This window comes from Mustela erminea, chromosome 7, assembly GCF_009829155.1.
Source record: "Mustela erminea isolate mMusErm1 chromosome 7, mMusErm1.Pri, whole genome shotgun sequence".
Taxonomy (NCBI): Eukaryota; Metazoa; Chordata; class Mammalia; order Carnivora; family Mustelidae; genus Mustela; species Mustela erminea.
The window spans coordinates 25,981,143-25,996,427 of record NC_045620.1 but is presented as its reverse complement, the minus strand read 5'-3'; the positions used below and the strand labels follow the sequence as shown (position 1 = coordinate 25,996,427).

The 15,285-nt window shown below is 47.7% G+C and overlaps 1 protein-coding gene across 6 annotated transcripts in view; it reads left to right on the top strand.

Moving 5' to 3' along the window:
* The window catches only part of HCK (HCK proto-oncogene, Src family tyrosine kinase), a 40,302-nt gene that overhangs the window by 3,376 nt on the left and 21,641 nt on the right, over positions 1-15,285 (top strand). For 3 of the 6 annotated variants that reach the window (XM_032351028.1, XM_032351027.1, XM_032351025.1), the window contains exon 2: positions 12,215-12,332. In XM_032351028.1, coding sequence (XP_032206919.1) covers positions 12,216-12,332 — 117 coding nt within the window. In that variant the 5' untranslated portion in view covers position 12,215. Of the gene's footprint in view, positions 1-11,337; positions 11,397-12,214; positions 12,333-12,430; positions 12,768-15,285 lie in introns of those variants that run through there. The other 3 variants (XM_032351024.1, XM_032351023.1, XM_032351022.1) reach the window with 2 other exon arrangements.

The window sequence follows — 15,285 nt, the reverse complement described above, 5'->3', positions numbered from 1 at the left end:
TTCTGACTTCTTCCACATAAGATAACATTTGCAAGGTTCACACAAGTTGTAGCATGTCTCGGTATTTCGGTTCTTTTTATGGCTGAATAATATTTCATTGTGTGTATATACCACAATTTGCTATGCATTCATCTGCAGATGGAAATCTGGGTTGTTTCCACCTTCTGACTGTTGTGAATAGTGCCACTGTGAACACGCGCCTACAGGGATTTGTTTGAGCACCTGTTTTCAATTTCTTGGGTTTATACCTAGGAGTGGAATCGCTGAGTCATATGGTAATTCCATGTTTAACTTTTTGAGGAATTGCCAGATTGTTTTGCACCATTTTACATTCCCATCACCCATGTAGAAGGCTTCCAATTTCTCCACCTCCTTGCCAACACTGGCTGTTTTCCTTTTTAAAAAAATTACTATTATTATAGCCATCCTAGTGGCTGTGAGAAGCATGGATCTTAATCTCACCCAAATCGGGCTGTTCGCTGGGGGTCCTGACCCCTGAGAGTGAGGAGAAAACTGCATTCAAGGGACCAGCGAGGTCTTGCCCTTTAAACTCTTCCTGGAAAGTAAAGGCAAAATGGGCCGGTCTCCTAAACCACTGTCTCACTGGCACATAGTAGGCGCCTGGTACAGAGTGAGGCCTCAGAAACCTTGAATGTTGGCATGTTGAACAGCCTTTCTCCTCCTCTGCCTGAAACATTTCAGCATGTAGATGTATTTTATTGGCCCCACACAGTGATTCTTTTCAATTAGCTGCCAAGTTTTAACATCAAGAGGACTCACACAAATTTGGATTTCTGTCTTTTGAGAAACTAGGGAAGTTGGCAGTGGTGGGACCAGAGACTCCATCTCCTGCACCCCTCTGCTATTCACTCATGGCAGGTGAAACTGGGCAGGGCTGCCCTGTGGACTACCCCTGAGCTGTCGGCCCCTTTCTTGGATCTCTTTCCTCATGTGGGTGTCCCTGTGGGCCCCTAGAGCCATCCAAGTTCTTAAGTCCTACCCCCCAATCACAACAATGCCTCCCCTTTTATAGAAAAGGAATGCAGGTCCAGAGAGGGTAAGTAGCTTTCCCAAAGTCACACAGCATGTTAGCTGTACAAGCTCTCTTAGCCCCCACAGTGGTTTCTCCAGTTTCCTCCACTGCAGGGCTGGGAGTTTTAGTGTACTTCCAGGGGCCTGGGTAATGATGTAGAAGAAACCCTTGCTCGACTGTAAAACGCACCCTTGTTCTTGGCCGATACCTGTGGCCACACATGCCACGCCCTCTGCCTGTGCGGCACCCTCCCGATGGCACTGCACCATGGCCTGCATTCTTGATCCTGCCCTAAGACACCCACCCAAGCTCTCACCACCACCCTAAAATCTCTTGGCTTCGGAGACTTGAGGTGCAGCCCAGCAAATAGGAAACCTTTCCTTGTCTCTGCCAGAGAAACAACCGTAGTTAGAGCACAGGATACCTGAATCTGAGTGCCCAAGTTGCCTCATAGAAGCTGTGATGCACTCTGCAAAACTCCTCACTCTCTGAGTCTCAGAAGAGTCTCCTCGTCTGAAAAATGAGAATAAGAATACTACCTCCCAACTCACTACAAGTCTTTTGATGTCAATATACCAAACAAACAAACGAATTTAAAACTCGATATTTTCTGTGGTCATCTATGTCTTGAGTTTCCTTAGAAGCAGACCCTAGAAAATGTGCCGTGCGCATTTACTATCTAGTCTCCTTGGGAGGGGATTCCAGAAACTCCTAGAGGAGAGCAGGTCGTGAGCCAAAAGAGCAGGCAGTCACTCACTGCGGGGGGGGGGGGGGGGGGGGGGGGGGGGGAGCAGCGGGAACTCACTTCAGCTGGGAGCCGCGGGAGCCAGTGAGCATGCGCGGCAGGTGAGGGACCTAAGGTATTTATTCACCCGCCCGCTCCTGTCTCACTGGTTGAAGGCTGCTCTTGGGGGATGGTATTTCTCTTGCCAAGCTCATGGGCAGAGCAGGTGCCAATGGCCACAGAGAACTCTCTCAGGCGAAGAAATACAGGTGCTGATAGCAGGATTGCTCTGAAACGGTGAAGGGCAAGGTGGGGGAGTGGTGGCGCACCGGCAGATCCCCGTGCGTCTGTCCGTCCGCACGTCTGTGCGTCAATGCGGACGCAGAGCTAGCGGCAAGGGGTGACTGGGGAGAGCCTGTCCAGGGAGTAAGCCAAAGGCACCTTAGATTTATCAGTAAGGTTTTCCTTTTTAATAAGGACGATGTACTGTTTAACCAGGTGATGAAAGGTCATTTTAAAAACAAAATACATACCCTCCAAAACAGAAAAGAAACTGAGACTCTGTCAGCTATAAAGAAGCAGCTGTGAAAGGGTCAGCGCGTGCGTTGTTGTGGCTTCGAGGTTTCTATTTGTGGGGGACAGATTTGGGGGTAGCTGACCTTGGAGCATGATGGGAAATGAGAGTTAAAAGTTGCCCCCCTGGGGGCAAACTGTCCCCTGTGTCCTGTCTGAAGGGGGAAACCTCCACATAGTTCCAGTCGAGGAGAGGTTTTGTTCCTCTCCAAGCAGATACCCCTGGCTAGATAAGCCAGCACGGATACCCCTTTTCAGTTTAGACACACGGAAAACCAGGGCACCCAAGAAGTTGAAGGAGACTTCTTTCAATTATTCAAGAATTTATTGAGCACCTACTGGCTCCTCGTTTTACACACTGAGGTACAGCAGTGCATAAAACAATCATGCGTCTTACATTCCAAGGATGACAGATGATAAACAGAACCCTAGGTCATGCATTAGTGTGTTAGTCCAGGTCCTTTGAGAAGCAGACTGTCATCTCAGAGAGATTAAATATGGAAGAAATGTATTAGCGGGAATGCGTGTGGAGCAAGTAGGAGAGGCTAGGTGAGTGAGCGGATGGCAATGTATGTTGGATTCCAAATGAAGAAGAAAGGGAAGGTGAGACGGAGGGCAGCAAAGAAGAAGGAAAGAAGAGGTGGAAATACCTTAGACTCCAGTGTAGTTCCAAGGAAAGCTTGGCAAGGCTGTTGGGGAGCCCTTAGCCAAAGCCTCCTGTCAGAGGTCCCCTTGGCATGGCCTGCCTCAGCATCCCTACCATACTCCCTCACTGGCTGGAAACAGCCCATGGCTATAGTGATGGTGGACAGCAGCTGGGGCCATTGGTCAGTTCCACTGTCTGCAGTCAGAGATCTGTGAGGCCCATCTTCATGGCCGCCACACCAACTGCTGGGTAAAGCCATGAAGGATACAGCGGGGAAGGGCTAGAAAGTGATGGAAATTGGGGGGTAGGTGTTCCTACTCTTAACCAGGGTGATGAGAGAAGCCCTCTCAGAGCAAGTGAGATCTGCAAAGAGACTTGGGTGATGTGAAAGAGGCTTTTCAGGTGAAGAACATTCCAGAAGGTAGTATGTGATGGCCCTGAGGTGGAAGCATGGTTGGGGAATTGAGGAATAGCAAGAGGCTTGTGTGACTGGAAAAGAAAACATCAGGAAGGATGACAGGACTGCAGGGTTGAGCGGAACCCAGATCATGGAGCCTTGTCAGCCACAGAAGGGGACTTGGGCTTTTATTTCAAGTGACATGGGAGCCCCAGGAGTTGTTGAGCAGAGGAGGCACATGATCTGATTTATATTTTAAAAGGCTTGCTGGTCTGTAAGAGGCAGAATGGGAATTCAAACCAAGCTCAATGTGACATCAATCTCATCCTGTAGTTTCCAAACTTGCATGCCCCCTGCCTACCTTAGAGATAAAGTTATTTTAAGGAGGTTCCCAATGGCCCCCTTGAATTCTGGACTTGAACAGGTGACCTGGAGGTAACAATGAACAGGTTAGGAATTTCCCGCATGTTTAGAACAAGTAGGTAACACACACACATGTCAGAGCCAGCCCTCTGGCTGAGTCAGGCGAATGACCAGAGGCCTTCAGTTCCTCTTCAGCATGTGGCTCTGTCACTAGCTATTGTGTAAACCAGGACACAACGCTCAATGGGGTTGCCACTCCAGCTGCAGAACGAAGGTCTCTCCAACAGCTTCCTGTCTGCAAAGTCCAAGTTTTGAGCTCTTTGATCAGAAGCTGAGGGCCAGGAAAGGAGAGAGATGAGGTGTCAGGGGTGAGCCCCAAATGTCCATTAGGGATAACAGTCACTTGGGGGTTTAGGTGGTTCATTGAGAAAACAGTAAGGGAACCAGAAGTGGGGGGATCTCTAGGGCTCTGCATCCCTGGAAACTCTTCTGGAAATTGTCCCTGATGGGGGAAGTCTTTTTCTCCACCTCCATGGTAGCCATGGTTCAGCTCCATGGCTGAGCTGAACTGAGAAGGGCAAGTTCCTCTAGTTGGACAGTCTTGAGCCCTGGGCCCCTCAAGGACTGCCTTCCTGAACTTCCTATTTGACTTCCTCATCCTCATCCTGCAGTTCCCCACTGCAGCCTCTGGGGCTGACCCCCAGCAGAGGATGAGCGGCAAGAGAGCTGGGTTTTCATTCTACTTGCCACGGACCACCCGGGGAACCTCTCTACTGTGGATTTCCATTTCCCTGTCTGTAAATGGGCTCTTAACTCTTGTCCTGCTGACTTCAGCCAAGTATGGTCAGGACTGTAGAGGGTTGAGCACAATATATTTAGTCCACAAACGTATATGCAGGGCCTAATACATACCAGGCACTTTCTAGGCATGGCTTCAGTGCCATCACCTTCTTGGGGTCCATATTCCATAGATCCTTACCTATTCTAATGGATCAGTACCCTTGTCTCATCCATCAGAACCTACTATCTATGAAATCTTTGCTATAAGTCATTTACACTTAAGTATGAATTGCATCCCTGGTAAGAATTTCCTCTGCCCGGGGCACCTGTGTGGCTCTGTGGGTTAAGCCTCTGCCTTCAACTCAGGTCATGATCTCAAGGTCCTGGGATGGAGCCCCGCATCTGTTCGGCGGGGAGCCTGCTTCCCCTTCTTTCTCTGCCTGCCTCTCTGCCTCCTTGTGATCTCTCGCTCTCTGTCAAATAAATAAATTAAATATTTAAAAAAAAAAAAAAGAATTTCCTCTGCCCTAGGCAGCACTCTTTGAAGTTTAAGGGGGGGCAGAAGTCCAGCTCAAACTGGCCCAGGCAGGAGAGAGAGATTATTGAGAAGTCCATGAACACATGCTTCAGGAAGGGCTGCATTCAAGGGCTTGGGAATCTGCGTTTCTCCCCTTCTTGGCTGTTTACAACTCTTTTCCAGCCACAGGCCAATGGATGACTCTCAGTGTCCAGGATGGAGTCATATGTCCGCCTCTGCTTCTGTTACTGCAACTCTGCTTGGCCAGACTTGATCACAGACACCTCTGACACACACACACACGCACACACACACACACCCCTACAGAGGTTGAAGTCAGCTCTACCCCAATCCATGAAATGAGGGTGAGGGAGAGGTGGTTCCCAAAGGAAGATTGGAAAGCTGTTCTCAGAAGAAAGGTGAGCAGAGACTATGCAGGAAAGAACGATCATCCAATATCTCGCTTCGTATTTGGAGAAATGGAGGCCCAGAGAGTGGTTGGGAGTTGTCTGAGCTCACATAGTGAGCTTGTGGCAGAGGTGAAGCCAGAATCCAGGGCTCCTCGGCCTCAGCCCCCACAGGCCTCTGCTTGAGCCTAAAATCTCCTTAAAAACCATCTCTCCTGCCCAGTCCACAGGATGCCCAGGCAGTGCCCTGGCCTCTCCCCCTTGGGCTTCACTCCCAGCATGCAGGAGTCCCTGAGGCTCCCCAGCCTGCATGGTGACCGTGGGAACACCCAGAGCAAGTAAACTGACCTTTTTCATTTCCCTTCCGTGTCAGGCCTGCAGAAGCTGAGGGGGGAAGGGGTGAGTTTCAGTTTCCAGGAGGTTCATAGTGACCTGAGGAAGCGTCTTTGACAGGGGTCAGCACTTCTAAGCTAGTCTGGGACCAGGCAAGCAACTTCTGCTCTCAGAGCCTGGTTTTGAGTCACATTAGACAAGAATCATGTGTTCAGAGGTTTCAAAAAGCTTTTCACATCCCTGTCACCCAGGACTTCAGGCTGAGCCTGAGAAGCAAGGGCCTCCTACTTTATAGGGCAGAGAAAGCAGCTCAGGGGAATTGACCTGCCGAAGGTCACATAGCCAGTCAGTGGCAGAACTGGGATCCAAACCCACGTCTTCTGACCCCAAGTTCAGCCCTCACTCCACTACATTGGTGGGTCTCACATTTACTGTGTATAAGAAGCTCCTGAAGAATTGTGAGAAATGCAGATTCCAGGTCCTCATCCCCAGAGACTCTGGTTCCTTCAGTCCAGATTGTAACCCAGGGAGATGCACAGAGCAGTAAGGACTATTTGGATATGAGCAGTATAAAAATCCGATTCAAATGGTTTCAGACAAATTTGAGAACTTATCTGCTCATGAACTGGAAAAATCCTGAGGTTGGCAGGTTTCAGGCATTGCTGGATCCAGATGTTCATACATGTCTGCAGGAATCACTCTGTCTCCGTCGCTCAGCTCTGCTGGCCTCTGATGACTTCACACTAAGACAGTCCCTCCCCTCATGATGTCAGAATGACTCTCAGAGCTCCAGCCCCCTATACCTAACCCTACATCAGCAATCCCTATAGAAACAGAGTGCCGTTTTCCTAATTTTCCCAGCAAAATCCCAAGGCCAATTCTGATTGCCTCAGTTAGGATCACATACATACTTATAACTGAATCAACCACTCACTCTTGGTCGTGAGGGGGAACGTGGAATTCTCTGACTGGCCAGATCTGTATCAAGTTGTCAATCCCTGAAGGCAAGGGTGGGGTTAGCCTCCCGAAGCTCCTTGCCTTGAGCGGGAGAAAGTTGGTTTCTCCAGGAAAATCTAGGTGCTGTTATCAGAAGAGGAACGGATGCCAAGGAAGCAAGAGCAAAAAGTGTTCACTGCTTTGCTACCAGAATGATCACACAAATCATCTGGGCCTCAGTGAAATGCACATTCTGATTGTGGGCAAGCTATGATTCTGCATTTCTTAGAGGGGGCAGGGGTACACATAAGGAGGGGAGGGGCAGAGGGAGAGCCCTGATGTGGGGCTCCATCTCAGTACCCTAAGGTTATGATCTGAGCCGAAGGCAGACACTTAACCGACTGAGCCACCCAGGTGCACTGACTCTGAATTTCTAACCGTTTCCGTGTGATGCTGCCGCTAGGCCTCACACTGTCACACACAGTAGCCAGGCGCTCTGTTACGTTTCTAAGCTCACTTCAAGCCACTGTATCACAGAGCCTCTGTGGTCCCATCCTGCAGAGAGGGCTTAGGCCATGTCACTCTTCGCTCATCCTCTCCTCGCCCCCCTCCATCCCATGACCCCCAAAACCCACCCAAACAGCAGCACCATTTATTTGGGAACATACTTGTCAACAAATTGCAGACTCAACTGCCTTCGTCACAGCTGGAGAAACCATCCTTTGTGATCTTCAGTAACCTTTGCATGAGGAGCCCCGTAATAAACTCTTGTTGGAATTTAGTGTTCACAAAATACTTGTTTCTGTCGACAAATTGCTGTGCTTCCTGGAATTTTGGGGTGACAATGTACAAATTCCCATTTTTATCTTGGCCGGTAAGAAGCCCAGAGATAAACCTAGGAGGTAGTAGTGGCGGCACCCTAAGCTTCTGGTTCAATACTCTTTCCTTTCTCGATGGGGTAGCATAACTCTTTTTGAGTCTTGGAGCCCTCTGGATATGGTCTAATATTATAAACTCCCTCAAGTTCTTTGTGGAAGTTAGTGCTTTCTTTGTTGTTTTGGGTTTCCCCCCGCTCCCCAGATTTATTTATTTATTTATTGGGGGGCGTGGAGAAGGAGCAGAGAGGGAGGGAAAGGGAAGGGGAAAGAATCTTAAGCAGAGTCCTTGCTGAGCGAGACCCAGATGCAGCGCTTGATGTCACAACCCTGAGATCTTGACCTGGGCTGAAACCAAGAGTCGCATGCTTAACCGACTGAGCCACCCAGGCACCCTTTTGGAACATTCTTGACTTTGCCCAAATCTTGATTGAAATCTTCCCCATTCTTCAAAACCCATCTTGTTATGCCGCTGCTCGAGTATTGTCAACAGTTTTCTTCCTCTATGAACAAATTAATATACATGTTAGTGGCAGAACCCAGATGTATTCGTTTTACAAAAATGGCTTGATATTATATATCTTTTGAAGTTTGCTTTTTTTGTTGTTGTGTTTTAACTCAAGAAGTATCTTGCCGATCTTTGTGTGGCTTTGACTGTCTTTGCCAATGTGTAACAGCTTCTTAGTATCTGGCTTTGGAACATAATTCTGTATGTTCAGTCTTTCTGTTTCAGCTCAGTCGCTGGAGCAGGAAGCATGTACTGATGCTTTCACTTTGGACTGATTACAGGCCCTGGGCATGCATTTATTCACTAATTGTGATTTATGCTCCTACTATGTGCCAGGGAGCCGCTAAGCCAAGCACTGAGGGACACAGACATGAGCAGGACCAGCCTTTACTGTAATCTTAATGATAGACATGTTCTGTATCTGCTCTGACAGGTGGCTCTTGGGCACCTGAAACATGGCAAGTCCCAATGGAGATGTGTTATGTTTGTAACATACATGCTGGGATTGAAAAACTTAGTGTACGAAACACAAGTATAAAGTATCTCATTGAGGGGTGCCTGGGTGGCTCCGTGGGTTAAGCCTCTGCCTTCGGCTCAGATCATGATCTCAGAGTCCTGGGATCGAGCCCCGAATCAGGCTCTCTGCTCCGCAGGGAGCCTGCTTCCCCTCTTTCTCTGCCTGCTTCTCTGCCTATTTGTTCTCTCTCTCTCTCTGTGTCAAATAAATAAATAAAATCTTTAAAAAAATAAAGTATCTCATTGATAATTTTTTAACTTTAAAAAAAATTGTTATGTATTTATTTATTTATTTTTTATTTTTAAGTAGGCTCTCGGCCCAATGTGGGGACTTGAACTCATGACCCTAAGATCAAGAGTTGCACACTCTACTGACTGAGCCACCTGGGCACCCCTCATTGATAGTTTTTATATCAATCACATGTTAATAATTTTTGACATGTTAGGGAAGATAAATGTATCTTTAAATTAATTTCCTTATTTCCTTTAACCTGGAAAAATATGGCTGTAGGAATTTTTAAATTATATGCATGGCTCCCATTACATTTCCGGGTCTGGTGGTCACAAAAATGAGCATGTCTGAGGTCACGTCATGTCAAGCAGTGGGATAGTTCTCCTGGTTTAGGGGGATAGTCACATTTCATACAAATTTGATTCCTGCCAGTATTTAACTTTTTTTTTTTTAAGATTTTATTTATTTATTTGTCAGAGAGAGTGAGCACGGGCAGACAGAGAGGCAGGCAGAGGCAGAGGGAGAAGCAGGCTCCCTGCTGAGCAAGGAGTCCGACGTGGGACTCGATCCCAGGATGCTGGGATCATGGCCTGAGCCGAAGGCAGCCGCTTAACCAACTGAGCCACCCAGGCGTCCCCAGTATTTAACTTTTTAAACGTTATATTTTACTGGGCAAAAGTTGAACTAATGGGAACTCCCTATTTTCAAAATTCAATTTCTTGGGGCACTGGATGGCTCAGTCAGTTAAGCATCTGACTCTTGATCTCAGCTCAAGTTTTACTCTCAGGGTTGGGAGTTCAAGCCCTGCAGTGAGCTCCAGCCCTACTTAAAATAAATAAAATAAAATAAAAATATTTTGCTGTTGCTGTATCTCTAAGCTCGTGGGTCAGAGGAATGGCAATCTGCATTTGCTTTATCCTCCAGGGCAGGTCCATGTTTGCTAGTAAACAGAATTAGTTACGGTTAACATTTTTGTAATGTTTGCTGTGTGCTAGGAACCTTGACATTTATCAACTCATTCCATGCTCACCACCACCCTGGGGGGTAGAACTCCACCATCCTTTCTCAGATGTGGCCTTGACTCATGCATCAACACGAAGACTGCAGAGTCCCGTTGCTTAGGACCTTGTGGCCATCTCGAATATAAATTGCTGGGATAAATGATACTCCGTAGGGGCTCAGAGAAGCAGAAGGAGCTGCCCTGTATCACACAGCAGTGTTCTTCCCAGAACACTCTAACATAATCAAAAAAAAATATGAAATGTGATATGATTGTATGCCATACAGAACCATACAATATGGTCTCTTATTTCCAGAACCATAATACCCATTAATCACAAGTCAAAGAGAGATGATTTAAATGCATCTAAGTACATTATAAAGCAGTGATTAATTGTGATAATTTTTCAAATTAATGATCCAGCACCCTGGGAGCCTGAAGAAGTTCCTTATTTTATTCACAACAGGCAAATGAAGCAGAAACCGCTTAAGTCTTCAAGTGGTAAATTGTTACCAATTCCCACAAGGACAGACAAAAACATCCTTGTGAATAAAAAGACTTTTTTAAAAAAGTAACTCCCCTAAGCTTAGGAATATGGATTTTTTTTTTCTTAGACCACAAACATGTGTTTATTTTAACAAGATAAGTATAACTGAGTTCTAAATGCTTTAGAGGAGAATTACAGTTATGCAGAGCTGAGAAAAACAATTACTCTCTCATGTGGTTGCTTAGGGCTCGTCTCAGCAAATACACGTGAGCATTTTGAGAGAAGAAATAAAACATTTCTGCCATTTTGCAATTAAGTTTTGACTCTGATCTGAAAAACACGTTTTTTTTAATATCTTAAAATTTCACAAATCCATTGGCAATGTCTATCAGCTTTACCTCCAAAATATCCCCTCAAATCCTCAAGTCCATTGTTTACCACCCCTGGGCCAGGCCACCATCACCTCATGCTTGAACTTCTGCTGTGGACAGGGTTCCCTGCCTTGCCTCCTAGAGTCCCTACTCCACTCAGCAGCCATTATTTGAAATGCAAATGAATCCCATCATTCTCCTGCTTAAAACTTTCCGTGGTTTCTCAACATCTTTTAGAATCAAAGCCAGATTCTCCCTTGGCTATAAAAGATGTGGCAGCCTTGTCCCAGACCACACCCCTCTTGCCTGCCTGGGACCTCCGGCCACACTGGCCTCCTTTCAGTACCACATTCTCTCCGAGCACATTCCAGCCTCAGGGCCTTTGCACTTGCTGTTCCCTCTGCCTGGAACACTGTTCCTCACTGTGTTTCATGACTGGCTCCTTTGTGCCATTTGGGTCCCAGGTCTGACGTCATCTCCTCAGAGAAGCCTTTCCCAATCACCCTGTCTAAAAAAAAAAGCCCTGCACCATTGTTTCCTGTCACATCCTTTATGGTTCTCTTCAACACTTTTCACTAAATTTATCGCCTTATGTATTTGTTTACCTGTTTATTGTCTGTGTCTCCCATTCATCCCCAGGGTGAGCTCCATAACGGCACGAACTCGCTTATCTTATTCATGGTGTAGAAGAGTGCTCAGTAAGTGTTTGCTGAGTAAACAAAGGAATGAATGACCAAATAAACTCATGAGAGAAAGAAGGAAAAAGGAAAGGGGGGGTGCGGGGGTGTGGGAGGAAACTATTATAAGGCAGTTATAAAATGATACAGGGAAGATGATGCCTTGGCTACCATTTAGCTAGACTGTTTGAGCCATATTATGCAACCTCATCTTGGTCGTTTAATATAAAATGATAATTTATTAGATCGTAATAGTATAGTTTCACTTTACTGTTTGCTCTGAGTCCCACGCTGTGCTAAGTATTTCCCCGCCTACATGTTTTCTCATCCTTCCAGCACCCTGCAAGTATGTTGCATTATTATTATCCCCATTTTGCTGATGAGGAACTGAGACTGGGGAGCAGGGCGAGTGATGAGTGAGGTGTTGGTGGGGTGGAGGGGCCAAGCATCAGCTCAAGGCTTTCTGAGCCCAGGTTTTCTGATCTCAAGGTTTTCTGATCCCAGAACCCGTGGTGCCTACCACCCACTCTGCTTCAAGGCTCTGCCTGTTGAATTTTGATGATCCTCATGATTTATTTCTCTGAATAAACTCCCCATTGCAAGGGTTCTTGGTAGCATGGCTATGACAACTTGTCAATTCTGTGTGGGTATGTGGTAGACACGGACGTGGAGAAGCCCAGAGGTGACAAGGGTGGAGTGAGTGGGCTTGGCAGGGGTGCGGGGACAGGGTAGGGGAGAGGGAGCGAGCCTGAGGGCAGGGGGCCTGGAACCCAACATCTAAGACTCTCCTGTGTAGGGCTGGGGGCAAGCCAGGCTCACTTCCCTTCTCTCTGATGCAGGATGGGGTGCATGAAGTCCAAATTCCTCCAGGACAGAGGCAAGGTCTCAAAAACCGAGCCCAGCACCAACCCACACAGCCCTGTGTATGTGCCAGATCCCACGTCTACAAGCAAGCGGGTGAGTGGGGGAAGAAAGGGGGTTTCAGCAGCCCGAGGGACTGCCCCATGCTGTCCCAAATTGCCCTAACAGCCTCCTGTATTCCCAACGGTCAGCAGGGGTGACATGGAGCTGACCCATCACCAGCAGTCCCTTGACTCTCTGGAATACATCTGCACCAAGGACCTGGGGACAGTGACGTCACTCCTCCTTATCCAGCTGCCCACACCTTGGCCCCTCCACCCGGGCTCCAGGGACCAGGTCCCAGTGGGCATGGCAGAGGCCCCAAGCCCGGGCAGTAGCACGAGCAGCGCTGAGAGTAGTCAGTGACCTGATGAGTAACAACAGCAGTTGAAGTGGTGACAGTAATGACCGTATTAGTGCTGTAGCGACAACCGTAATAGCAATTATAGCAGCAAGAGCAGCAGGAGTATGATGGCAAGCGCAGACAACGCAGTAAGTAAGCAAAGTGGTCATAGTAGTAGAGGTATTCGCTTACTTCTCCTCTGCTTATACAGAGCCCACGACCAACCATGCACTGTCCTAAGTGCTGTACAGTTATCAGCACCTTAAAGCCTCACAGTAATCCTAGGTCTCCATTTTTGTTACACGGATGAGACACCAGAGCTTAATGATGTGCTGAAGGCTGTACAGGTAGCAAGGGGTAGAGGCAGGATTCAAACCTGGGCTGTCTCCCAAGTGCCAGTGTTTGAAGCAGGAGAAACAGAGGTGGAAGCCAAGTGCTCATGAGGAACTATAGTCAGGGCAATACTAGTGGTGAGAACGGAAGCGGTAGGTGCCCTGGCAGTAGGGCCCCTAGTCCTGTAGTCATGAGAGGGGTAGAAGACTCGGGGAAACAAACAGAGGGTTATAGAAGGGAGGGGGGGTTGGGGGATGGATGAGCCCAGTGATGGGTATTAAGGAGGGCACAGATTGCATGGAGCACTGGGTGTTAGATGCAAACAATAAATCGTGGAACACTACACCAAAAACTAATGATGTACTGTATGGTGACTAACATAACATAATAAAAAAAAAAATGGGGGGGGTGGAGTGATTGAAGAGTGGCTATAGCAGTAACTGTGCTGTTAACCATAACAGTACCAGAACCGGGAGCGGTGGTGATGGTACTATAGCAGCAGGAACAGCTGTAATAATCTTCCCATTCTTGGAACACCTGCTGTGTTCTAGGCTCTGGGGTGAGGGGCTTCTACAATATTAGTCCCCACCAAAAGTGGTGAGGCAGGAGTTGTGCCACTTTAAAGCCACTGTGACAAAGACTCAAAGAGGTGAAATGCCTCCCAGGGGCCACACAGCTGGGGATAGCAGAGCCAGGTCTTTCTAACCCCAAGGCTGGGGTGCTCTCTACTCTGGAGTCCTGGAATCTGTGCTGTTATCTGAGGTCATCTACGGAAGCGCGGTCTCTGCTTGCTGCCTCCAGAGACAGGGGTGCACTCTCCTTCCTGGAGCAGGCCCTTAGAAAGTTCTGCCTCATATTGAAGGGAAGCCTGTTGTCTCATACTCTGACTCCTTGTTCCCAAACCTGCCCATCAGCCCCACACCAAATACATTCTCTCCCTTTGCCCCAAGACAACCAGTAGAGAATAAAGCAAACATATTATCCCAACCCACCCATTCCTTCCGAATCATCTTTCACACAACATGGGTTCCTGGCATCTCTCCATTCTGCTTGCCCTTCTCCAGGCATGATGTCTCAAACAGGGCTAATTTGGGGAAAGGGGCGGGGTGGGGGGTGTTAGTGGAATAGTCACCTCCCTCCCTCTGCACTTAACCTCTATTAATACATCCTGATCCTGAGATTATATGAGCTTTTCACACCAGTGATGTCCTGAACTGACATCTTAAACCCTAAGTCACTCCTACATCTGTTCTCTCTCCTAACCTGCGTGGACCTGGGCCCTTTCTGTGGCTAGGGCTCCAGGTTCTCTGAGGCCCTCTGGCTTGGCACCAATGGGAAGCAAAGAGTCTTCTCCCACTGGTTTTTGGTTGTCTCCTGAGCATCAGATTTAAGGGATGTTATTATCAGCCATTTGTCCTTCTCCTGCAGGGCATTAATTCAGTGATGAGTTAGTAAGTGTTCCTCAGAGAAAGGGTTCCCAGGCCAAACCAGTTTACAAAACACTGACCAAAACAGACTCCTTCTCTGTGGGAGTCCTCAAGCTTTATGAATCTTGATGGGCTTTGTGGATCTCCCCCCAAAAAGATACTTCTCATTGTTCCCCACACTTGTTTCTTCAAGTTTACTTAAGTGTGTGACATAAAAACACATTCCCCTTATAAAGAAAAGTCACAGATTACAGTGAAAGCTACAGTTGCCCTGACCAATGTTTCCCTCCCCAGAGATATCCCACTTCTCTTCAGAGGCGTCAACTGTTGTCAGTTTGGTGTGGACCCTTGCAAACCTTTTTCCAAGAATTTACACCCACACACATACAGTTTGTGTCCACAGAATGTACTGAGGACATATGTGTATGTGTTCTCTAGACATGAGTCATGGTTCTCCTTCTGAAGAACTAGCTTTGTTCACTCACCAGTGTATCTTTAAGGCCTAGTTGTGCCAGGAATAAAAGTCCACCTCCCTAAGGACTGTGTAGGGTGCCAGGGTGTAGACGGCATCCAAGGTGTAGACCTCTGGGTGAACACTTAGGGTCCTTCATATACAGAATGGAGCCTTTATGCTGGGACATCTTGGGAGACCTACAACTTCTTCAAACATATCTCAGAAAACACCGATCTGGACGAACCTCTCACCGTATGTCAAGGGAGGGAACAAGCCAGTGTCCCCCAGTAGGCCCAAGGCCAAGGCCATGGCCACAACCCAAGAGACTTGGATCTTTGTGGTGCCCCTTATGGGCTGTGTGACCTCACCGATGTCCCCAGCCCTCTCAGGTCCTCCTCCCATGACACACAGGGCTGGGATGAGATACTCTCGGGTATCCTTTTTGACACAGAC